This window comes from Schistocerca serialis, chromosome 6, assembly GCF_023864345.2.
Source record: "Schistocerca serialis cubense isolate TAMUIC-IGC-003099 chromosome 6, iqSchSeri2.2, whole genome shotgun sequence".
NCBI classification, from domain to species: domain Eukaryota; kingdom Metazoa; phylum Arthropoda; class Insecta; order Orthoptera; family Acrididae; genus Schistocerca; species Schistocerca serialis.
The window spans coordinates 214,885,946-214,913,279 of record NC_064643.1 but is presented as its reverse complement, the minus strand read 5'-3'; the positions used below and the strand labels follow the sequence as shown (position 1 = coordinate 214,913,279).

At 43.1% G+C, this 27,334-nt stretch overlaps 1 protein-coding gene across 1 annotated transcript in view; it reads left to right on the top strand.

The window, feature by feature from the left end:
- LOC126484763 (cytochrome P450 6k1-like) overlaps window positions 1-13,107 on the top strand; it is a 59,404-nt gene extending 46,297 nt beyond the window's left edge. The window contains exons 6-8 of the mRNA XM_050108359.1: window positions 3,978-4,199; window positions 12,315-12,566; window positions 12,941-13,107. Of these exons, the coding sequence (XP_049964316.1) occupies window positions 3,978-4,199; window positions 12,315-12,566; window positions 12,941-13,107 (641 nt within the window). The remainder of the gene's footprint in view (window positions 1-3,977; window positions 4,200-12,314; window positions 12,567-12,940) is intronic.
- The last annotated feature ends 14,227 nt before the right edge of the window (window positions 13,108-27,334 follow it).

Sequence of the window (27,334 nt, the reverse complement as noted above, 5' to 3'; positions counted from 1 at the left end):
TCTGTTTAGTCCTGTACAACCCGAAATTCATTAGATGCCAAGATGAAACGTTCATGTTTACAATTCAAAACATAACTGCAGAATGTTCTGAGTGACCAGTTGCACAGCTAAATTCGTGGGAATTCAGTTGTTTCATCTGTGACAGTGAACATCTCTGACCTATACGTGAACGTATTATGTTGAGAACTCATCTAGCACCCGCAAGAGTCATCGTCGTCGTTATTGTTATTGCATTGTTAAGGCAATAAGTTAGTGAGCCGGATCCATTAGTCGTCCGTTGGACTTTCTAGAAGAATCTGAAGTACACTACTGGCCATTAAAATTGCTGCACAAAGGAAGAAATGCCGATGATAAACTGGTATTCATTGGACAAATATACTATTATACTAGAACTCACATGTGATTACATTTTCATGCTATTTGGATGCATAGATCCTGAGAAATCAGTACCCAGAACAACCACCTCTGGTCGTAATAACGACCTTGATACGCCTGGACACTGAGTCAAACAGAGCTTGGATGGCGCGTACAGGTACAGCTGCCCATGCAGCTTCAACACGATACCACAGTTCATCAAAAGTAGTGACTGGCGTATTGTGACGAGCCAGTTGCTCGGCCACAATTGACCAGACGTTTTCAATTTGTGAGAGATCTGGAGAATGTGCTGGGCAGGGCAGCAGTCGGAACATTTTCTGAATCCAGAAAGTCCCGTACAGGACTTGCGACATGTATTATGCCGCTGAAATGTAGGGTTTCGCAGGATTCGATTGAGGGGTAGAGCCACGGGTTGTAACACATCTGAAATGTAACGTCCACTGTTCAAAGTACTGTCAATGCGAACAAGAGGTGACCGAGACGTGTAACCAATGGCACCCCATACCATTACGCCGGGTGATATGCCAGTATGGCGATGACGAATACACGCCTCCAATGTACGTTCACCGCGATGTCGCCAAACACGGATGCGACCATCATCCGAAAAAATGACGTTTCGCCATTCGTGCACCCAGGTTCGTCGTTGAGTACACCATCGCAGGCGCTCCTGTCTTTGATGCAGCGTCAAGGGTAACCGCAGCCATGGTCTCCGAGCTGATAGTCCATGCTGCAGCAAACGTCGTCGAACTGTTCATGCACATGGTTGTTGTCTTGCAAACGTCCCCGTCTGTTGACTCAGGGATCGAGACATGGCTGCACGATCCTTTACATCCATGCCGATAAGATGCCTGTCATCTCGATTGCTAGTGATTACGAGGCCGTTGGGATCGAGCACGGCGTTCCGTATTACCCTCCTGAACCCACCGATTCCATATTCTGCTAACAGTCATTGGATCTCGACCAACCGAGCAGCAATGTCGCGATACGATAAACAGCAATCGCGATAGGCTACAATCCGACCTTTATCAAAGTCGGAATCGTGATGGTACGCATTTCTCCTCCTTACACGAGGCATCACAATAACGTTTCACCAGGCAACGCCGGTCAACTGCCGTTTGTGTACGAGAAATCGTTTGGTAACTTTCCTGATGTCAGCACGTTGTAGGTGTCGGCAGTAGCGCCAACCTTGTGTGAATGCTCTGAAAAGCTAATGATTTGCATATCACAGCATCTTCTTCCTGTCTGTTAAATTTCGTGACTATAGCACGTCATCTTGGTGGTGTAGCCGTTTTAATGGCCAGTAGTGTATATAGAAATCGAATCTGTCAGTGGCATCGGTTACCTAATGAGCAGGAATTTTTCAGTAGGAACTGGTTCCCACATTTATTTGAAGACGCTATGCGAAATAAATCACGGATTTGACACAATTGTTCTAAGATCGCTTAGATAAGACATAATCATATGTAATTCGTGAGCAACAATTATACCTGAAGGTACATTAGTATATTCCGCCCTGTTAGATAGTGCCACTATTTTCAAGGGCCGATGTGATGTAGGTACTATTGTGTCAGATTTCCTCTATAGTTTCACTCGACACCAAGAGATGGAGCCAACTGCTCTCGAAGGCCGCCGCCGCAATGTACGTGCCCCGCTGTGTAACCTTTAATTACAGACGATGCGTAGTGCATCGGTACTTTGCATTTCGCCAACATGAATACTTTATGCTATTCATTTGACTTTCTTTACAGTTTTATCGCAACACGCCCATGCTTCCTGCCATGCGTTCCACATTATCGGTACAGTAAATTTGACTTCTCGTATCGAATATAATGTCCCTCGCTCTGTGTGTTTTTGCACTGTGGCCGACTTTTAAGTTGTCTGTGACCTCAGTGTATTTTAAGACTCCCAAAAATTGCCAGCTGTGTTCTTTTAACTGTATGCCGACTTTTTTAACTGCCCCTCAGTAAATGTCCACGTGTTAGTGCATATTTTAACTTCCATATTCTCCATTTACTGTATTTTTATTTCCTCCTTTTTTCGCCCTGTTTATGTATGAGTTCCCCTGTTTATATTTTTTGTTAAGCCCATATGGGGCAGGGGCATGAAGTTACAATAAAGGAAAAAAAATAATCGAATATAGTTACATCACACGTATATTACATTATGGTTAACCTCACGAATGTAGAAAGTTTCGGTTTCACTACTACTTCAAAGTGCTAGTCTCGTTATAGTTTTGCATTGTATTGTGTATAACTGTATATTCAAACGCAATCCATTAATTCCGAAAGAGTATGACCGCTATTTCAGCATTACAGTTGTCGTGACATCACTGTCTGTCAACTAATTATCCTAACACTAAACCTCAACCACAATATGCTTAGTTTTTTGAGTATCTTGACGCATCTGCTTCAAGCTAAGCTGTTATACATTTTGATATTATTCCTTTATGCTTTTTAATATAAAACAAAGAAAAAGGGAAAAATAAAGAGAGAAAAAATTTAATATTAGTTTCCATTTTATTTAAAAATGTTGCCATTCATTTAGGCTTACCTAAACTATTATATTGTATGTCATCTATTGTTTATTCGACTATTGTAATGTGATTACAGTTTTTCATACTCTTGTAACATTTAATTTGCTGATAACTGTAAACTGATAACAGCTGACTTGTTATACGATCTAGTACTGCACTATTAATTTTTTTTAAAAAAATCACAAAAGTCCCTTTTATTGTAATAATAGTTCCTTCTTATTTCAAGTTGTTGCCACTAACCTATGCTCAACTAAATGATGTTGTACATCATTTGTTATATGTTCGTTTACTGTAATATGATTATGTTTGGTCATACTTACGTGACATTTCGTTTAGTGATGGTTGTAAAATGATGGTTGCAAACATATTATTTTACAACTTTTTTTTCGAATCTAAATCAGTGTTATGTTTGTATTGTACCACACCAGTGGTTGAAAACATGTCTTCTGTTTTGGATATTGACTAACGACTACCTCTGTAATGTTGTTCACGATGCTGCGTAATGTCTCACACTTCATGCTGTCAGTATATGAAGTTCTCCTCCAGACAGGATAAATGTATCTTTAACAAGTGATTCACGTCTTTGTGACATGTAGTGAACAGCAATGCATAGCTGTCTGTAAAGTTACTCTTTGTCTTTATTTCTATGATTAATGGTAGCGCCAATTACCGGCTTTCGTTAATTTTTGGTAGCTTAATCGCCAGTCAGTTTGGTTCTGGTTCTCTTCGAATTGACGACGACACTGTCAAACTTACTTATATGAGATGAGATCTGTAATATATTCAGTCTATGTGTTCACTTTAACGAGCTTTTTGCTAAAATTTGATTTAAATATAAATTTGATACCAACTGAAATATCTGTATATGGAATACTAACATGCATACTTCTGTTAATACATCCAAATTAGCTATCGTTAATTTTCTTGTACACTTGATTCTGATGACGAAATTTTGAAACGCGTAACGCTTAATAAAGAACTGTGTGACCAAGGCCTTGCTATATTTCAAAGTTGAACCCATTACTATCAGATATAGGAATTGTACTAAGGACACGATCTCTTTTCGCAGAGTTTACGATCGACGACGTGGCAGCACAGTGCATCCTATTTTACGCCGCAGGCTTCGAGACGTCGTCGACTACCATGAGTTTCGCACTCTACGAGCTGGCTCTCAATCCAGACGTACAGAGGCGACTGCATGAGGAGGTGGACGCGACGCTGAAAGAGAACGCAGGACAGTTGACGTACGAGGTCATCTCGGACATGAAGTATTTGGACAAGGTTATTGCAGGTGAGCTGCTGCAGGCTCATCTTCCATACGAGTCACAAACGTGGCTAAACTGATTGACTCTTCTTGCTTCCACAGAAGGATCCTGAATTTAGAGGCTCTGTAGCGTTATATTCTTCTTCTTCATCTTCTTCTTGTGTAATGGCCCTCCAGGACCACGGGTAGCCTCTTTATCGATTAAATTTTCCTTTTGTCCTCCCAGAATCTCTTCATTCTTTCTTCTCTTCTGTCATGGGCTTCCCCCGAGACCTACAGTATCCTCTTCTCTTGTCTCTTCCACTGGTAACTCTCTATCCTTTTCCTTTATCAGTCATCGATCGCCAGCGTATTGGTCGGTGTGTACTTGCTTCTCAAATTTTCCCCTCCTTCCATCTCCATCCTCAGTTCCGACCAATCCTTCTGGAGTTCAACAATCCAGTTGGTTCCTTTGTTTTCTCCTGCTTTCCTTGGGGTTTTGCACACTCTTTTCGTCATTTTAGCCCGGAACACTCTGTTACACCGGCCTGATGAGTTCGAAAGCTCGCCAGAATGTATGAATCTAGACGACAGGCGCTAGGTGGCGCTCCTAATATTTTCGAGTGTTGCTGTCGCCGGCTCAGCGTTAGGTGTGGGAGACACTCCCGCTCCGGCCTACTGGCGTTCGCTGCCGCGTTATAGAGCTAGCAGTGCAGGGGTCCTGACCTCAGTCGTTTTCAGACTGCGACCTCATATTGCTCGCTGAACTCAGCATTGCTTGGTTCCAGATATTGCTACTTCTACATTCTCAACTTGGTTCACTCTCCGTACTTGTAATTTCGTTGTGTTTTCTTCATTGTCCATCCATCGCTACTGTTGTCTTTCCGTCGTTTTCGGTGACTCGGCATCGACGTCATCCGGTGATCGGCCAGTGTCTCCTGGTCATGTCCATTTCTGGTTACTACACTACTGGCCATTAAAACTGCTTATTAACACTGAGAGGTGCACTTTGTTTCTTGCTGCAATATTTGTAACGAGTCTTCATACACTTAGAGAAATACACTACTGGCCATTAAAATTGCTACACCACGAAGATGACGTGCTACAGACGCGAAATTCAACCGACAGGAAGAAGATGCTGTGATACGCAAATCATTAGCTTTTCAGAGCATTCACACAAGATTGGCGCCGGTGGCGACACCTACAGCGTGCTGACATGAGGATAGTTTCCAACCGATTTCTCATACACAAACAGCAGTTGACCGGCGTTGCCTGGTGAAACGTTGTTGTGATGCCTCGTGTAAGGAGGAGAAATGCGTACCGTCACGTTTCCTACTTTGATAAAGGTCGGATTGTAGCCCATCGCGATTGCGGTTTATCGTATCGCGACATTGCTGCTCGCTTTGGTCGATATCCAATGACTGTTAACAGAATATGCAATCAGTGGGTTCAGGAGGGTACTACGGAACGCCGTGCTTCGTCCCAATGGCCTCACAAACAGTCGAGATGACAGGCATCTTATCCGCATGGCTGTAACGGATCGTGCAGCACGTCTCGATCCCTGAGCTAACAGATGAGGACGTTTGCAAGACAACAACCATCAGCACGAACAGTTCGATGACGTTTGCAGCAGCGTGGCCTATCAGTTCGGAGACCATGGCTGCGGTTACCCTCGACGCTGCATCACAGACAGGAGCGCCAGCGATGGTGTACTCAACTACGAACCTGGGTGCACGAATGGCAAAACGTCATTTTTTCGGATGAATCCAGGTTCTGTTTACAGCATCATGACGGTCGCATTCGTGTTTGGCGACATCGCGGTGAACGCACACCGGAGGCGTGTATTCGTCATCGCCATACCGGGGTATCACCTGGCGTAATGGTATGGGGTGCCATTGGGTACACGTCTCGGTCACCTCTTGTTGGCATTGACAGCACTTTGAACAGTGGACGTCGCATTTGAGATGTGTTACGACCCGTGGCTCTATCCTTCATGTGATGCCTGCGAAACCCTACATTTCAGCAGGATAATGCACGACCGCATGTTGCAGGTCCTTTACGGGCCTTTCTGGATACAGAAAATGCTCGACTGCTGTCCTGGCCAGCGCATTCTCCAGATCTCTCACCAACTGAAAACGTCTGGTCAATGGTGGCCGAGTAACTGGCTCGTCACAATACGCCAGTCACTACTTTTGATGAACTGTGGTATCGCGTTGAAGCTGCATGGGCAGATGTACCTGTACACGCCATCCAAGCTCTGTTTGACTCAATGCCCAGACGTATCAAGGCCGTTATTACGGCCACAGGTGTTTGTTCTGGGTACTGATTTCTCAGGATCTATGCACCCAAACTGCGTGAAAATGTAATCACATGTCATCTCTAGTATAATATATTTGTCCAATGAATACCCGTTTATCATCTGCATTTCTTCATGGTGTAGCAATTTTAATGGCCAGTAGCGTAACTGGTAGCATAGGTTTTGACTTTTGCACTACAAAGTGAACGTATTGAGGCTCGATTACCGTGTGCTTTGGTTGACTTCTGCCTTTCTTCCAGAAAGATTCATGTACAAATAGCACATATTCGTAACCCGACACGCTTTTGTAACTGCACCGATTCAAGCTACGGGCGAGATTCTTTATTCTTCGTCGATAGATAACATCTATGAAAGTAAAACTTACGGAAGTGTATCTGCACTGACGGAAAAAAATTGCAACATCAAGAAGGAGTTGTGCGACGTAAACGATAATTGGTAGCCATGTTTCTACATCTGAGTGGCGATGTCTATTCAGATTTCGCACCAGACGCGTAAGAGTGGCGCTTGTAGCGCTACCATGAGGACTGAAACGAGATTTGCTTTAAATACACGCTGTGCCAGTCGAGAACGTTAGTTGTCTACGATATTGGACGTGGCCAGTTGATGTTAGTCAAGAATGTCTTTTTAAGATGGCCGAGACACCATTTTCAGCACCTCCCAGAATTTGGTCGAGGTCATGTAATAGAGCTACTAGAAGCTGGATGTCCGTTCTGCGGTGTTGCAGAAGACTTGGCAGGAATGTAGCTACTGTACATGATTGCTGGCAGCGGTTGTGAGCTAGAAATCCGGGCTGCGGACAGCCAGTATACACACGTGGCAGTAACGAAATGGAAGACCATCAAAATGGCTCAAATGGCTCTGAGCACTATGGGACTTAACTGCTGAGGTCATCAGTCCCCTAGAACTTACAACTACTTAATTCTAACTAACCTAAGGACATCACACACATCCATGCCCGAGGCAGGATTCGAACCTGCGACTGTAGCGGTCGCGCGGTTCCAGATTGTAGCGCCTAGAACCGCTCGGCCACTCCGGCCGGCTGGAAGACCAACGCGTTCGGCGGATGGCTCTGGCGCATCAAACTCCATCTGCAGCAGTAATTAGTACAGCAGTCGGCACCACAGTGACACAACGAACTGTTATAAATCGATTCAAGGAAAATTTCCAGCCAGAAGACCAGCAGTGTGTATTCCACTGACCCCAAATTCACTGCCATTTTCGTCCTCAGTTGTGCCAGGCGAGAGCTCATAGGAGGGCAGGGTGGAGTCTGTTGTGTTTTCTGAAGAAAGTTGGTTCTGCCTCAGTGACAGTGATGGCCGTGTGTTGGTTAGGAGGAGAACACTAGGGGGCCAGCAACCAACCAGTCTTTGTATTGGACACACTGGGCCTACACCTGCAGTTATGGTTCGGGGTGTGATTTCGTATGAGAGCATTAGCACTCTCATTGTTATCCCACGCTCCCCGACTGCAAAATTGTACGTCAACCTGATAAAAAAAATGAAATGGAAATGAGCGTATGGCATCGTTGGTCGGGAGGAAGTTCGGCCGCCAAGTGCAAGTCTTATTTCATTCGACGTCACACTGGGCGACTTGCGCGCCGGTGAGGGGGGTGAAATGAAGACGACACCCAGTCCCCGAGCGGAGAAAATCTCCAACCCGACCGGGAATCGAACCTGGGCCCGCTTACATGGGAAGCGAGCACGTTACCATCCAGCTAAGCAGGCGGACGTCAACCTGATGGTTCGACCTGTTGTGCTGCATTCCAGGGGGTGTTTTTGAACAGGATAACGCTCGACCACATGTCACTGTTACAACCCACAATGCTGTACATGGTGTCAACATGTTGCCATGGGTTGCTTGATTTCCAGATATCTTTCCAATCGAGCACAAATGGGACATTATTGTATGACAAGCGTCATCTACAAAGATTTTTAAGCATCCCTGTATTGACTATGAGAGGAAAAGTGACTCACTCACTTATTCTTATATTCAAAGCTATTCTTTACTGCTGTTATTACATCTCAGATATCATTTTTTCTGAGACGACAGGGAGTTATCAACATGAGCAGGTGGTGGTGGGGTCACGTACAGTGTTAATGCATGCAGGATCTTTATGGAATCTCTCCTTCGAATAGTACTTTCTGGAGTTGAGAACAAGCAGGCTGTTTGGTTACTTAACAGTAAATCTTGTAGTGGACATTCGAGGCTTGGAAGCCACGTACAACTGCTAGGGAAAGGAATATCTCAAAATACTTACCAGGGAAAGAGTGCTGGTCCCAAGAATTTCTTGGACCGGTGTGTAGACTATGATTTTAGCGGAAGAGTTGAAAAACATCCTACCTGGATCTACCTGTTAGGCGTTTCTAGCCATGGCAGGGACAGAAGCATAGAAGAGAAAGTAGGCCCCCGGACGAGGCGTTTCAAAAGTGTTGTAAATGCCCATTGTGAATAGAGCTGGCATCCATAAAAACCCACTAGTTTCCATGTTCGCCTTGCACCGGACGCTATAGACGGCGCCCTCTGGTGGTTGTGTCCCTCTTTCTGGCCAATTTTTTGGGAAGCTTCGGACCTTTGGAAGACATTTAGGACGGCTCTGAAATGGTCTACATTGGGACACAAAAGCACTTTTCGTACTTCAGCGAAGGGCCCTAGTCTTAAATGCTGTAACGTTGGTGCCATCAAGATAATGATCTCTGTGACGAATGTGTTGTTCACTAAAAACTCTCAAGACACGCTGCCTAAAGTGGCTTGAAAAACACAGTTTGGGAGCGTAACGCCTTTTCCTCCCTGCGCGGTAATTTACGAGTCAGGTATTGGCTGCTTCTCCAGCAAGCAAAAGAATATTATTATCTTTTGTCAGGATTGGCTGGAAGGTAGAGCAGACGAGCTAGATGGGAGACATGGCGCTCGAGGGGGTCTTGTGATTGGGACGAAACCCGTGTGGGGGCAGTTTCGTTGGTGCGCTTTTCGAGTTTACCGATCTTTCATGGAAAGATGACGAATGGAGAAAATAGTCTTCTGCTTCAGAGTCTGAAGAGGAAGTTCTGGTCTTGACACTTGTTATGAGTGGGTTCCCTTGGGACACACACTTGTCCTGAGCGTGACTTAGCACTGGCTTTGGTCTTGACTGGGGAGTCTGTGGTGAAGTCTTAACTGTACCGACAGTTTGGGCCTCAATCATCTTGGACATTTCGGTGTGCTGAGGATAATCCCATTCGTATCAGGTCTGCCACCTTGAAGCTAGATCTTGTAGTGCATGTTGCTGTAAGAGGGAGCCAAATTGGTACACGGTATGACCGGAGAACAGAAGTGTCACATGATGGAATCTGCCGAGATTTTGGGGCTCCGTTAGAGACTAATTGCGACCCATCTGACAGATTGCCTGCCCGTAACTTTGCAGATTTCGTACCCATGGTAACGAATTTCAGGCACTGCACATCGCTACTGTGCCGACGATACCGCCACGATCGTCAGCTGAGACAGCGCTGAGAAAGGGATACAGCATTTCTGCTCCAGCTCACTAGGGCCAGCCGAATCACAGTCCGGCCACTTGTTCTCTGGTGCACCAACGTAGTGCAACTTCTGTGTACAATAAACCCATCAAAGTCTATTAAGTGTTACATAATTTCAAATTGCGTTATCCATGTTTTGAGCCAGGGTAAACAGATTACACAGGTAAATCCTAGCCGTTGCCAACCAGTGGAGTCCTAATTATTTGTTGCTTGTATTTGTGTTGCCAACTTTTCATGATTTATTTGTCACCTCAGTTAACTTGTATTGTTTGTCCTATTTACACTCCTGGCCATTAAAATTGCTACACCAAGAAGAAATGCAGATGATAAACGGGTATTCATTGGAGAAACATATTATAATGGAACTTACATGGGATTACATTTTCACGCAATTTGGGTCCATAGATCCTGAGAAATCAGTACCCAGAACAACCACCACTGGCCGTAATAACGGCCTTGATACGCCTGGGTATTGAGTCAAAGAGAGCTTGGATGGCGTGTACAGGTACAGCTGCCCATGCAGCTTCAACACGATACCACAGTTCATCAAGAGTAGTGACTGGCGTATTGTGAGGAGCCAGTTGCTCGGCCACCATTGACCAGATGTTTGCAATTGGGGAGAGATCTGTACAATGTGCTGGCGTACAGGACCGGCAACATGCGGTCGTACATTATCGTGCTGAAATGTAGGGTTTCGCAAGGGTCGGATGAAGGGTAGAGCCACGGGTCGTTTAACATCTGAAATGTAACGTCCACTGTTCAAAACGCCGTGAATGCGAACAAGAGGTGACAGAGAAGTGTAGCTAATGCCACCCCATACCATCACGCCGGGTGATATGCCAGTATGGCGATGACGAATACACGCTTCCAATGTACGTTCAAACACGGATACGACCATCATGATGCTGTAAACAGACCCTGGATTCATCCGAAAATATGACGTTTTGCCATTCGTGCACCCAGGTTCGTCGTTGAGTACACCATCGCATGCGCTCCTGTCTGTGATGCAGCGTCAAGGGTAACCGCAGCCATGGTCTCCGGGCTGATAGTCCATGCTGCTGCAAACGTCGTCCAACTGTTCGTGCAGATGGTTGTTGTCTTGCAAACGTCCCCATCTGTTGACTCAGGGATCGAGACGTGGCTGCACGATCCGCTATAGCCAAGCGGATGAGATGTCTGTCTTCTCGACTGCTAGTGATACGGGGCCGTTGGGATCCAGCACGGTGTTCCATATTTCCCTCCTGCACCCACCGATTCCATATTCTGCTAACAGTCATTGGATCTCGACCAATGCGAGTTGCAATGTCACAATACGATAAACCGCAATCGCGACAGGCTACAATCCGACCTTTATCAAAGTCGGAAACGTGATGGTACGCATTTCTCCTCCTTACACGAGGCATCACAACAACGTTTCACCAGGCAACGCCGGTCAACTGCTGTTTGCGTATGAGAAATCGGTTGGAAATTTTCTTCATGTCAGCACGTTGTAGGTGTCGCCACCTGCGCCAACCTTGTGTGAATTCTCTGAAAAGCTAATCATTTGCGTATCACACGGTATCTTCTTCCTGTTGTTTCAATTTCACGTCTGTAGCACGTCATCTTCGTGGTGCAGCAATTTTAATAGCCAGTAGTGTATGATTAATAAACCTTGCCATTTTTATAAAAGATTGCGACCTTGTTGGTATACATTAATCACCCATCACTAACTGAGTACAATAATGACAGGACCACCTTTTTATTAATTTTTCTCAGAATTTAATTTTTATTTAAGATTCTGATAAAAGTGACACCCTCCAATGCAGGCTAGCAATAGTGAGCAATGTCAGAAAGCAGATTTAATTTAGCAGACGCATAGCCTGGTAGGCAAGTGGAAGACTAACAAGTTAAAACGATTACTGTCAGGGCTTAAACCCACAGTCGCCTGTAGCCTTTCAGATCAAACCGCTAGACCAGTGTAGTCCTGCAACCAACCAAGTGCAACAGGCAACAGGCATGAAACACCATCCCACAAACTGACATCTTGCACCTGTACAACACAATACAAGCACGTTTTCTTGCTTGCATTCAACATTCTGGCGGTTACAACCGATATTAACGTACCAGCATTTCACATCTGCAATGACTTATCTCTTGCTTTCGTTAACATGGGATCGTGCTATGTTAATAACTTAAATATGGTGCCTAGACAAATGTATTTTGCGATTTTTTTACGTCAGTGTGTCTGTCATTTACTTTCGGTTCTAATGGAACAGCTGAAAGATTTAAAACTGTAATTTTACAACCGCAATCGACGGTATTAGCTACTTTAAAGACATTAATTTCTTTTCACAGAGACGTTGAGGAAACACCCACCGGCTGGCCTTGTTGACCGGAAGTGTGTACAGGACATTAATCTTCCCGATGGTGGACCTGTTATTGAGAAAGGAACGCCTGTGTTCATCCCGATATACGCCCTCCACCACGACCCCGAGTACTACCCAGAACCACAACGTTTCGACCCCGAGAGGTTCTCAGAAGAACAGAAAGCGGCGAGACACTCATATGTATACATACCATTTGGTGACGGTCCCAGGAACTGTATAGGTAAGTCCTCATACGGAGAACACTGCTCGAAGCAGTTCGGTACTAATGATACTCAATGTAAAGAATTTATGATAAACTGATTGCACCCTGTATGATGTTACACTTTCGTTTCATTATTAACATCTTGATTCGAATCTAAAAAAAGATCTAGCTTTTTTGCTGGCGGCAGTATGATGCCCATTTCGATTATCGTTTTGGTAGCTAAATGAGTTTCATTTCAGTTGCTATTGTCATTTTACAACTGCACCACTCGACTTCAGGTTTCTTTATGTTTCAAACCTAATTTCACAAGTATTTGTCAATATTAACTCCCGGTTCTAGTTAAGGGAAGCCAATATGAGACTCATGTGATTGGACTAATATCTGTTTTACAGGAATGAGACTGGGTCTTTTACAGTCAAAGATTGGCCTGGCATATATGATGTCCAAATATGAAGTACACCGATGTGAGGAGACTTCGGTACCTCTTCAGTACAATCCCTGGGCATTTGTTCTGGAATCTGCTACTGGTATAAAGTTGAAGCTGACTCAGAGGAATTAATCAAAGCTACCTTCGTGTTTGTGTATTTTTTATTTATTCCACTTTGTAAAAGTTTACGTCTGCTATCGGAAAGGATTTGGTGGCAATAAAACATGTCAATGACAGTACAAATTCTGGTATTTTTAAAGATTAATATTTCCTCTCTAGCGAATTTTCTTCAAATTTTCCTGTTCAGCAACATTACCCTCCGTAATGACACATTTCGACGCAGAGACATACAATACCTTAAAGGCTGCGCCAAAGATTAAATTGAGAGGGATGTAGAATATAATCTCTGTAATGTTCATATTGGATTCTCTTTTGTTTCATACTCCAAGAGTTAAGAGACACTTTCGATTGTTGCCTTGTCGAGGATGGACGTAATTTTTGGTGTGTGCGGAAAGGCAGCCATCTTGTTAGTAATTATGGTTTGTGCGACGAGCACAGCAAGTCTTATTGTGTTGTGAATAAAAAATGGTGAGATGTATCTAAGTTTTACGAGAATTATTTAACGCGACGTAGCATTGTATTCCTTGGTTTCCACCGTCTTCGTGAAGTGAACGGATGCCGACTCAGGAAGATACACACGGTCAACAAAGAGAAAAACATCGATGGCGACTAATGAATTAATATTGTGGCAGAAGGACTAATTCTACGTCTAAGGTGAGAACTCTGATTAAATCAACAATGACGTAGAATTCAAAAATGTAATTAATCGGAATGGTAAATTATTTTACAGGCAAATTTCACGCAGCACTGAATTTGTCCGCATTCAAGCCGGTCAATACAGTCCGTAAAAAAGCCCTTCAAAAATTCTAAATTTACAGTCCCGTATCCATAATTTTTTCTCTTTTCAAAAAATCAATAAATTTAATGCTTTTTATGTATTTCGCCACACCTCAGAGGAGCACTTTCGGCCTTGCAGATCGGAAAATGTTAATGTTGTTATCAGTGAGCTACAGGAATGTATGGTAACGTCGCAGAATTAGTCTCACTTATTAAAGGTAACAATATCCACATAGTATTAGGAACAGAAATTTGGCAGAAACCGGAGATGAACAGCAGCGAAAAAATAAATTCAGATTGTGATACAAAAGGAACAAGCCGGTGGTGGTGACGTTTTTACTATCGTAAAGAAGCCTATAGTTTTATTTTTTTAGTCATCAATCTTCTGACGGGTTTGATGCGACGCGTCACGATTTCTTCTCCTCTGCCAATCTTTTCATCTCATTGTAGTACTTGCAACCTGGCGTGTTTATCTTCTGCCGTTAGGTCAGACGATAGAAATGCCACTTGCACGCTTAGAGTAGCAGATTGACGGTGAACAACTTTAAACAGAACTTGATTAATTTTCACACACATTTATTAAAATAATAAAAAGCATAGACATTACGTAACTTGATTCTGGATGCTGTTTACAATTGACAATCAGAAGTTCCTTTGGTCTTGGTACGTTAATCTTATTCTCACATATCTCTGATACTTGACAAAGTGTCTATTCATTTATCTTCATGGCTATGTACAGGAATATGGTAATCTTATTAGGTGCAGACTGAAACTTGACTATAGACTGGTACAGACTAATGCAGACTGGTACAGACTAATGCAGACTGACTAATCAGAGGTCTGTACACTCGTTATAATACCTCGCGCGTTCAGGTATCACTGTGCGAGTGTGATCCGCGAGGAGAAAAGGTTCTACGTTACCAGCAATCTCATTGGCTGCGTTACATATTAATACGCGGATCGGCGGAAGCAGAATTTGGTCCGTCTCTAAGGGAGCACCATCTCGTAGTGCGGAGATGGACGAGCGCTGCGCCTGCGCTGTTGTGCTTAGTGGGGCGCACTCTAGTGGGAAAGTTGTATACGCGCTGACTATGCGGAACTATGTACACAACACTACCAGTATTCAATTATTACCTGTATGTATTCATCCCGATCTTCCTCTGCAGTGTCTACCCTCTACAGCTCCCTCTAGTAACTTGGAAGTTATTTCCTGATGTATTAACAGATGTCCTATCATTCGGTCCCTTCTTCTCGTCAGTGCTTTCCATATATCCTCTTCCTCGCCGATTCTGCGGCTTCACCTCACTCCTTACCTTATCAGTTTATCTGATTTTCAACATTCTTCTTTAGCACAACTTCTCAAGTTCATCAGTTCTCTTCCGATACGCTTTTGCCACAGTCCACCATTCACATCCACTCACTGCTGTGCTCAAAGCATACATTTTCACGAATTTTTTCCTGTAATTATAGCCTATGTTTGATATTAACAGACTTCTCTTGGTCAGAAATGCCCTTTTTGCCATTTCTAATGTGCTTTTTATGTCCTTGCTCCGTCCATCATGGGTTATTTTTCTGCCTAGGTAAAAGAATTCCTTAACTTCGTCGTGGTCCCCCATTCTGACCTTAATTTTCTCGCTGTTCTCATTTCTGCTACTTGTTATTACTTTCATCTTTCTTCGGTTTACTCTTAGTCCATATTCTGTACTCATTAGACTTCTTCACTTTCACTGAGGATAGCAATGTCATCATCAAATCTTATCATTGACATCCTTTCACCTTGAATTTTAATCCTACTCTTAAACTTTGCTTTCATTTCCGTCCTTGCTCCTTTGATATTTAGAAGGAACATTAGGCGTAAAAGTCTACATCTCTGTCTTCTATTAATTCAAACACTTCATTTTTGTCTGCCAACCTTTATAGCTTACCCCTATTTTTCTCAGAATTTCTAACATCTTGCACCATTTTATATTATCGAACGCTTTTCCCAGTTCGACAACGAGCTATGATTTTTTTTTCCATTCTTGCTTCCATTACCAACAGCAACTCTCTGGTGCTTTTTCCTTTCCTAAAGCAAAATGATTGTCATCTAACAGATTCTCACTTTCTTTTGAATTCTTCTGTACATTATTCCGGTCAGCAATTTCGATGCATGAGCTGTTGAGCTGATTGTGCGAAAATTCTCCCTTTTTTCTGCTCTTTCAATCGTCGGAATTGTGTGGATGATATTTTTCCAAAAGTCAGTCTCGTACGTTCTTCGAAAATAGTCGTTTTGTTGCCACTTCCTCCAATGATTTTAGAAATTCCAGTGGAATGTTATCTATCCGTTCTGCCTTAATTGATCTTAAATCTCCCATAGCTCTTTTAAATTCTGATTATAATAGTGGGTACCCTATCTCTTCATTATCCTCTCTTGTTTCATCTTTATGAGGTCATCAGACAAGTCCTCGCTCTTGCAGTGGCCTCAATCCACTCTTTCCACCTATCCGTTCTCTGCTCTGTATGTAACAATGGAATTCCCATTGCACTCTTAATGTAATCGCCCTTTTTGTAATTTCAACGAAGATTGTTTTGAATTTTCTGTATGTTGAACCATTCCTACGATTATTTCTTTTTCGATTTCTTCACATTTTTCTTGCAGCCATTTCGTCTTACTTTCCCTGCACTTCCTGTTTATATCATTCCTATATTGCTGGACTTCCCTGAACATTTTTTCACTTCCTCCTTTCGTCGATCAGTTGAAGCATTTCTTCTGTCACCCATGGTTTCCTCGTAGTTACCTCTCTTGTACGTATGTGTTTCTTTCCAACTTATGTGACTGCTCTTTTTATAGATGTCTCTTCCTCTTGAACTTAACTGCCTACTGAGCCATTCCTTATCGCAGTATCTATAGCCTCGGAGGGCTTCAAATGTACTTCTTCATTCCTTAGTATTTCGGTATCCCATTACATCGAGCATTGATTCCTCCTGATGAGTTTCTTAAACTTCAGGCTATTCTTCATCATTACTAAATTGTGATATGAGTTTATATATGCTCCTAGATACGTCTTACAATCCAATATCCGATTTTGGAATGTCTCCCTGAGCGCGATATAACCTACTTAAATCTTCCTCTGTCTCCTGGTCTTTTCCAAGTGTACCTCCTCCTCCTGTGACTTTTCAACAGAGTATTTGCTATTATTACCAGAAATTTATTGCAGATCTCAACCAGACTTTCCACTCTCTCATTCCTACTACCAAGCCCATATTCTCTCTTAACACTTTCCTCTACTCCTTCCCCCACATCCGCATTCCAGTTCCCCAAGATAAACTATTAGATTTTCACTCCCCCCCCCCCCTTACACACTGAATTACCTATTCATTATTCTCACATACTTTCTCTATCTCTTTATATTCTGCTTGTGGCGTCGTAATATATGCCTGAGCTACTGTTGTCGGTCTTGATATGCTGTCGACTCTGATGAAAACAACCTTGTCTCTGAAACTGTTCACTCTCTGCCTTACCTTCCTATTCTTAACGAATCCTACCTCCGTCATACCACTTTCTGCTGCTGTTGATATTACCCTATACTCTTCTGGCCATAAATCGTCTTCTTTCTTAATGAATGGCTCTAAGCACTATGGGACTTAACATCTGAGGTCATCAGTCCCCTAGAATTAGAGCTACTTAAACCTAACTAACCTAAGGACATCACACACATCCACGCCCGAGGCAGGATTCGAACCTGCGACCATAGTAGCATCGCGGTTCCCGACTGAAGCCCCTAGAACCGCTCGGCCACAGCGGCCGGCCTTTCTAAATGACTTCATTGACTCTCAATATATCTAGATTGAGCCTTAGCATTTCCCTTTTCAGATTTTCTAGCTTCACTACAACGTTCAGATCTCTGCCATTCCACGCCCTGACTCTAGAACATTATCCTTTCGTTGGTTATTCGATCTTTTTCACACAGTCACCTACCACTTGGCAGTGCCCTCCCAGAGAGAGTTTCATTGTCACAAATTTCTGGCGTAATTAATAGTACATTTGAGAATTATTATTTCTTTGTGTTTTCGTTGTGTGAGGTTTTGGAGAGACTGAGAGTGAATAGAGGACATGCATAAAGTGAGAATGTGATATTTTATTAAAAGTGTGTAGATGTAAGCGTGAGAAAGTTGCTGTGTAATGGGGGAATCTGTTTGGTATATCCGAGTGAGCTTGATTTTGCAAAGGCAGCCAGAAGGGGGGGTTGGGTATTAAATTTATTAGTAATTTATTTTGTGGTAATGTATTTTGTTTTCATTAAATTTTAACTAGTTTAGGAATTACGACATTTCTAGTATAAGTTACGTATGGTAACCTGATTGTCTGACAGTGGAGACATCGCGAGTATATAAGTGCTCGAGATGATTTGATTGGCTGCTGATGTACGTATGTACCTATGTATGTATGTATTGAACTGGGGACCTAGAAACGACGGAGAGGCTCCGTCCCCACCGTAGCCCTCAGTGGTACACAACCCCACAACAGGCTACAGCAGTCCACTCACCCCACCGCCGGTCCAGATTTGCGGTTCGGCCCCCAGTGCTCCAGTGTCCCCCCCTCCCCCCCCCCCCCCACCGCCACCCCTCCCGACCCTTCTCCCGGGAACGTCTCATTCCAGACGATTGTAACCCCAATGTTTACGTGATCGAGTAATTATGGTGTACACGTACGTGGAGAAAGTGTTTGCGCAGCAATCGCCGACGTAGTGTAACTGAGGCGGAATAAGGGGAACCAGGCCGCATTCGCCGAGGCAGATGGAAAATCGCCTTAAAAACCATACACAGGCTGGCCGGCACACCGGACCTCGACACTAATCCGCCGTCTTCCCGCTCGGGAAGCAGCGCGTTAGACCGTGCGGCTAGCCGAGAGGGCTTTGGCCGCTTAGCATACTAGCCAATAGAAATTCAGCATTTCCCGCACGTTCGAGTAGGGTTTTGTGCATCAGATCTATGACTCGAGATAGTCACTCGAGAGCCGTATTCTGGTAAACACCTGTGTTAAAATGAGCTCATCAAATTTTGTGGCAAAATGAAGAAGTCCGCGTGTTTGATCGGTTCTCGTGTAGTTGATGAAAAGCGACCACAGTGTTGAGTATGTTGAGGAAGTTTGAGCTTTGTGTGCGATTTATTTTAGGAGATTTCGAGTGTGAACATTTCAAGTCGTACATAAACTCCGTTTGGCGTGTTTCGTGCAATTATGGCGAGCACTTCTGTATCACAAGACTACTGAACGGCTGACTTTGTTGACTCGCAAGTAGCAAATAGTCGCGGGTCAGTAACTGTTTAAGACGTTTAAAATATCGGGTCGGATTAAAATATCTTCTAGCTGCTTTTGAGATGTGAACTTGTTATAGAGACAGTCAGTAACACAATATAATTAGTGTCGGGATATTAAATAAGAACTTGATATCCATTTTGTGTTTCAAAGACAATAAACCAGCTTACATGAAATTTTAGACATTTTTCGAACGAGTCATGCAATAATCCCGAACGCTCGATAGGTTTACTTTCAGATGCTGTCCATGGACTGGAGTTGTGTTGCTTTTGCGTGGTAGGTATTTAGGTGACTTTTTGTCAACGCTTCTTTTATTGGCTAAACCAGTATCTACCATCGCAGAGCGAAGGGGCAGACAACCTGAAGCCTATCCAGGTAGGTAAGCTGATTGTTTAAAGGATAGCTGAGAGAGCAACCCGCCCCGCTGCAGGAGACAGTTTCCTCATCGTACTGTTGTAAAAAGGGAACACTTCAACCCGGCCGGTCGGTGTGGCCGTGCGGTTCTAGGCGCTTCAGTCTGGAACCGCGTGACCGCTGCGGTAGCAGGTTCGAATCCTGCCTCGGGGATGGATGTTTGTGATGTCCTTAGGTTAATTAGGTTTAGGTAGTTATAAGTTCTAGGGGACTGATGACCACAGATGTTAAGTCCCATAGTGCTCAGAGCCATTTGAACCATTTTTGAACTTCAACCCGTCGTCTATAGAATTGAAGAATCACGCATTTAAAACTGGTGTCAGAGAAAGGGGTCCACGTGAGACTGCTCTGAACGTCTTGTCTAAAAATTTCTTTGAGCAGTTATTCATAGACATTATGCGTTAGGTCAATGTATTGGACGTACTAGTAACTACCAGACCCAAACTTTTCTAATCAGTTAATTTGGAGGAGGGAATCAGTGCTCATAAGGCTGTGATAGCGTCAATGCCAACAGATATTACAAGGAATGTTAAAAAAGGTAACTAGACAGTCAATACTGCGGTTCGATCGCGTCCGCATTGATACTTTGTGCCAGGAAGGGCTCTCAACAAGGGAAGTGTCCAGGCGTATGGGAGTGAACCAAAGCGATGTTTTTCGGACATGGAGGCAGCCCGGTCAGGCGAACGCTTTAGACACACTGTCCGGCGAGTGCAGCAAGGTGGAGGGTCCCTGCTGTTTTGGGGTGGCTTGATGTGGGGCCGACGTACGCCGCTGGTGGTCATCAAAGACGCCGTAACGGCTGTACGATACGTGAATGTCATCCTCCGACTGACATTGCAACCATATTGGTAGCATATTGGCGAGGCATTCGTCTTCACTGACGACGATTCGCGCCCCTATCATGCACATCTTGTGAATGACTTCCTTCAGGATAACGACATCGCTTGACTAGAGTGGCCAGCATGCTCTGCAGACATGAACCCTATCGAACATGCCTGGCGTACACAGAAAAGTGCGGGTTATGGATGACGTGACGCACCAACCACTCTGAGGGATCTACGCCGAATCGCCGTTAAGGAGTGGGGCAATCTGGACCAACAGTGCCTTGATGAACTTGTGGATAGTATGCCACGATGAATACAGGCATGCATCAATGCAATAGGACGTGCTACTGGGTATTAGAAGTACCGGTGAGTACTGCAGTGTGGACCGCCACCTCTGAAGGTCTCGCTGTATGGTGGTACAATATGCAATGTGTGGTTTTCATGAGCAATAAAAAGGACGGAAATTATGTTTATGTTGACCTCTTTTCCAATTTTCTGTACATGTTCTGGAACTCTCGGAACCGAGGTGATGCAGAATATTTTTTTGATGAGCGTATTTTTCATTGGCAAGAGTTACAGGAAAGAAATTCCATAGTTTTGTGTCTGCGCAGGCACGATATCACCTCAAACCATCGTAACCATGGCACTACTGTAACCGATGGTGTAAGTCCACCGGCTCTGAGGAAGATGATATGGAGCGCAAATGGGTAAAACCCTCTATTCTTTTAATAATCGAACTCACATGGCTCACGCATCTCAATGTTTATGACGTAATACCTCCTGAACCGACGCACACGAGAAAGATAGGCATCGGCTCATACGTTACAGCACGTGACACTGTAGCTCTTAATGATTGCCAGCAACCACCTCTAGCGAGGAACTATTAATTATTTCAAACGAGTTTAATAATTCTGAACTGCGTTTTTAAACGCAGGTAAGCTCTCGATAGTACACGACGAAGTTAGCACCTGTAGTGGGTAACTTTTCACTGATATACTTATTTCCCATGGGCCCTGCACAGAGCCAAGCATTCGCGAAATATGACGGACAAGGCGACTAGTATGACGTCACAAGTTGGTGGTAGGGGTCCGCATTTCTCGTGCGCCCTGTCCTGAAATGATGTATTTCTTCAGGTACATTCAAGAGTTTATATGGATACTGTCTGCTAAATGTGTTGCCAGTAGAGTTAATAATAAAGAAGTATTACATTAAAACATCATCCCTGAGGCTGACGTTTTACAGCATGAACGAAGAAAATGTGGTAAGCGAGAAACTCTTTTAGTTTCAGTGTTTTGTGGGATGCGACGGCGAGAAAATGTTTCGAAAAGACTTGAAATTGCGTGTAAAGGTTTTTGGAAATCACTAAGTTCTCATTCTCAAATACTGGATGAGTATAGTCTGGGTAATTTGTGTGCAATGAGTAACGTAGCCTCAAGACAGTTTCTGACTGTAGCACTTGCCTCATTATGTTAAACTTTTAAGAGAATGAGTAGATTATGACAACATTTTAAATTTTTAAATTCGGTCAATAACTGTATGAAATATTGAAAATCAAATATTATTTCCCCTGGAAGCCCTTTAATAGGTAGCCGTGCCCCTGGTTAGATGTTCGGTAATATTCAGGGTGTTAATAAAAGTACTCCGTACTTTGGAAGTGGCAGTATGGATCAAAACAAGAAAAAACAGTCCAATAAACATGGACTCTAAAATACATAACTTGCGAGCTATTAGACTCGTTCATCTTCGCTCCAGTGGACATATCTCTTGTACTGAAATCTCTTTTGCTTTCCATATTTTCAGAGGTCGTAGTATGGACAAAAACAAGAAAGAAATGTCTAGCTAACATGGCTTCTAAACAGCAGCTTTGAACACTTATACATCTTCGCTAGCTTCGTCATTGCTCTTAAGCTATGCATTTTAGAGTCCATGATTAATGGAAATTTTTATCTTGTTCTTGTCCATACTACCACCTCTCAAAATATGGAATACTTTTTTTTAACACCCTGTAGATGTGCCGAACATGGATGTGAAGGATGGAAAAGACCAACCATGGTCCAGTACGGCGTTAGAAAATAGCTTCATCTAACAATGGAACCACACGGCAACGGGATTTTTGTAATTTTTAGATTGACGTTACGTAAAGATCAGAACCCGAATGTTAGGCCACCAAAATAGTTCGATGCAACTCTCAAAAAATCCTCGAGTAAATTGCCTACGAAGTTTTCTGACCGTCTTTAATACGCTAAAGCATGGTCGATTTTTATTGACAGGCCGTGGGACTGTGTGGTGCATACGAGAGTTGCCTGTCCTACTAGCAATTCCGTGAAATTTAAAATACTTAATAATCAGTAGCACTCTGGACTGGTTAGAGTCTCGTTTCAGTTATTATTTATTCCGTCTTTTTCGTTCGTTTCGAACACCTAAGTATTTAAATATTAAATTCATCAAATATGTGCTAACTATCATATTCAGTTCCTAACTTTATGAAAACTATACGTCTTCTTATTTCTAAGTACTCATGGCACACAAAAATCAAGTGTTCATTGGAAATACACTGATGGGAAAAAATCGCAACGCTTAAAAAGAGTTGTGCGTAATAAAGGAAAGTTGGTAAGTGTATTTCTACACCGGAAAGATGATGTTGTTGTTGTGGTCTTCAGTCCTGAGAATGGTTTGATGCAGCTCTCCATGCTACTCTATCCTGTGCAAGCTTCTTCATCTCCCAGTACCTACTGCAACCTACATCCTTCTGAAGCTGCTTAGTGTATTCATCTCTTGGTCTCCCTCTACGATTTTTACCCTCCACGCTGCCCTCCAATACTAAATTGGTGATCCCTTGATGCCTCAGAACATGTCCTACCAACCGATCCCTTCTTCTGGCCAGGTTGTGCCACAAACTTCTCTTCTCCCCAATCCTATTCAATACTTCCTCATTAGTTATGTGATCTACCCATCTAATCTTCAGCATTCTTCTGTAGCACCACATTTCGAAAGCTTCTATTCTCTTCTTGTCCAAACTATTTATCGTCCATGTTTCACTTCCATACATGGCTACACTCCATACGAATACTTTCAGAAATGACTTCCTGACACTTAAATCAATACTGGATGTTAACAAATTTCTCTTCTTCAGAAACGCTTTCCTTGCCATTGCCAGCCTACATTTTATATCCTCTCTACTTCGACCATCATCAGTTATTTTGCTCCCCAAATAGCAAAACTCCTTTACTACTTTAAGTGCCTCATTTCCTAATCTAATTCCCTCAGCATCCCCCGACTTAATTAGACTACATTCCATTATCCTTGTTTTGCTTTTGTTGATGTTCATCTTATATCCTCCTTTCAAGACACTGTCCATTCCATTCAACTGCTCTTCCAAGTCCTTTGCTGTCTCTGATAGAATTACAATGTCATCGGCGAACCTCAAAGTTTTTATTTCTTCTCCATGAATTTTAATACCTACTCCGAACTTTTCTTTTGTTTCCTTTACTGCTTGCTCAATATACAGATTGAACAACATCGGGGAGAGGCTACAACCCTGTCTTACTCCCTTCCCAACCACTGCTTCCCTTTCATGTCCCTCGACTCTTATAACTGCCATCTGGTTTCTGTACAAATTGTAAATAGCCTTTCGCTCCCTATATTTTACCCCTGCCACCTTTAGAATTTGAAAGAGAGTATTCCAGTCAACATTGTCAAAAGCTTTCTCTAAGTCCACAAATGCTAGAAACGTAGGTTTGCCTTTCCTTAATCTTTCTTCTAAGATAAGTCGTAAGGTCAGTATTGCCTCACGTGTTCCAGTGTTTCTACGGAATCCAAACTGATCTTCCCCGAGGTTGGCTTCTACTAGTTTTTCCATTCGTCTGTAAAGAATTTGTGTTAGTATTTTGCAGCTGTGACTTATTAAGCTGATAGTTCGGTAATTTTCACATCTGTCAACACCTGCTTTCTTTGGGATTGGAATTATTATATTCTTCTTGAAGTCTGAGGGTATTTCGCCTGTTTCATACATCTTGCTCACCAGATGGTAGAGTTTTGTCAGGACTGGCTCTCCCACGGCCGTCAGTAGATCCAATGGAATATTGTCTACTCCGGGGGCCTTGTTTCGACTCAGGTCTTTCAGTGCTCTATCAAACTCTTCACGCAGTATCATATCTCCCATTTCATCTTCATCTACATCCTCTTCCATTTCCATAATATTGTCCTCAAGTACATCGCCCTTGTATAGACCCTCTATATACTCCTTCCACCTTTCTGCTTTCCCTTCTTTGCTTAGAACTGGGTTTCCATCTGAGCTCTTGATATTCATACAAGTCGTTCTCTTATCTCCAAAGGTCTCTTTAATTTTCCGGTAGGCGGTATCTATCTTACCCCTAGTGAGATAGGCCTCTACATCCTTACATTTGTCCTCTAGCCATCCCTGCTTAGCCATTTTGCACTTCCTGTCGATCTCATTTTTGAGACGTTTGTATTCCTTTTTGCCTGTTTCACTTACTGCATTTTTATATTTTCTCCTTTCATCAATTAAATTCAATATTTCTTCTGTTACCCAACGATTTCTACTAGCCCTCGTCTTTTTACCTACTTGATCCTCTGCTGCCTTCACTACTTCATCCCTCAAAGCTACCCATTCTTCTTCTACTGTATTTATTTCCCCCATTCCTGTCAATTGCTCCCTTATGCTCTCCCTGAATCTCTGTACAACCTCTGGTTCTTTTAGTTTATCCAGGTCCCATCTCCTTAAATTCCCACCATTTTGTAGTTTCTTCAGTTTTAATCTACAGGTCATAACCAATAGATTGTGGTCAGAGTCCACATCTGCCCCTGGAAATGTCTTACAATTTAAAACCTGGTTCCTAAATCTCTGTCTTACCATTATATTATCTATCTGATACCTTTTAGTATCTCCAGGGTTCTTCCATGTATACAACCTTCTTTCATGATTCTTAAACCAAGTGTTAGTTATGATTATGATGTGCTCTGTGCAAAATTCTACCAGGCGGCTTCCTCTTTCATTTCTGTCCCCCAATCCATATTCACCTCCTATGTTTCCTTCTCTCCCTTTTCCTACACTCGAATTCCAGTCACCCATGACTATTAAATTTTCGTCTCCCTTCACAATCTGAATAATTTCTTTTATTTCATCATACATTTCTTCAATTTCTTCGTCATCTGCAGAGCTAGTTGGCATATAAACTTGTACTACTGTAGTAGGCGTGGGCTTCGTATCTATCTTGGCCACAATAATGCGTTCACTATGCTGTTTGTAGTAGCTTACCCGCATTCCTATTTTCCTATTCATTATTAAACCTACTCCTGCATTACCCCTATTTGATTTTGTGTTTATAACCCTGTAGTCACCTGACCAGAAGTCTTGTTCCTCCTGCCACCGAACTTCACTAATTCCCACTATATCTAACTTCAACCTATCCATTTCCCTTTTTAAATTTTCTAACCTACCTGCCCGATTAAGGGATCTGACATTCCACGCTCCGATCCGTAGAACGCCAGTTTTCTTTCTCCTGATAACGACATCCTCTTGAGTAGTCCCCGCCCGGAGATCCGAATGGGGGACTATTTTACCTCCGGAATATTTTACCCAAGAGGACGCCATCATTATGTAACCATACAGTAAAGCTGCATGCCCTCGGGAAAAATTACGGCTGTAGTTTCCCCTTGCTTTCAGCCGTTCGCAGTACCAGCACAGCAAGGCCGTTTTGGTTATTGTTACAAGGCCAGATCAGTCAATCATCCAGACTGTTGCCCTTGCAACTACTGAAAAGGCTGCTGCCCCTCTTCAGGAACCACACGTTTGTCTGGCCTCTCAACAGATACCCCTCCGTTGTGGTTGCACCTACGGTACGGCTATCTGTATCGCTGAGGCACGCAAGCCTCCCCACCAACGGCAAGGTCCATGGTTCATGGGGGAGAAAGATGATGTCTATCCAAATTTCGCACCAGTCGTATAAGAACTGCGCTAGTAGCGCCACTATGAGGATGCAAAACAGGTTTGCTTCAAATACCCTCTGTATCTGTAGTTAGCGTTAGTTACGTATGAGAGTGGACTTGTCGAGTTGATGCTAGTCTCGAATGCCTTTAAGGTGACAAAGACGCCTTTCACAGTACCTCACAGAAATTGAACGAGATCGTTTAATAGGGCTACGAAAAACTGGATGTTTCCACTGCGATCCTGCAGAAAGAAACAAATAGGGGTAATGCAGGAGTAGGTAGTAGTAGTAGTAGGAGTAGAGGGGTTTTGGGGGCGCACGACAGCAAGGTCTTCAGCGCCCCAGGAGTAGGTTTAATAATGAATAAGAAAATAGGAATGCAGATAAGCTACTACTAACAGCATAGTGAACGCATTATTGTGACCAAGATAGATACAAAGCCCACGCCTACCACAGTAGTACAAGTTTATATGCCAACTAGCTCCGCAGATGACGAAGAGATTGATGAAATATATGATGAGATAAAAGAAATTATGAAGGGGGACGAAAAATTAGTAGTCATGGGTGACTGGAATTTGACAGTAGGAAAAGGAAGAGAAGGAAACGTAGTAGGTGATTATGGAATGGGGGTAAGGAATCAAAGAGGAAACCGCCTGGTAGAAATTTGCACAGACCATAACTTGGTTCAAGAATCATGAAAGAAGGTTGTATACATGGAAGAAGCCTGGAGATACTGGAACGTTTCAGATAGATTATGTAATGTAACACAGAGATTTCGGAACCAGGTTTTAAATTGTAAGACATTTCCAGGGGCAGATGTGGACACAGAGCATAACTTGGTTCAAGAATCATGAAAGAAGGTTGTGTACATGGAAGAAGCCTGGAGATACTGGAAGATGTCAGATAGATTATATAATGGTAAGACAGAGATTTCGGAACCAGGTTTTAAATTTTAAGACATTTCCAGGGGCAGATGGGTA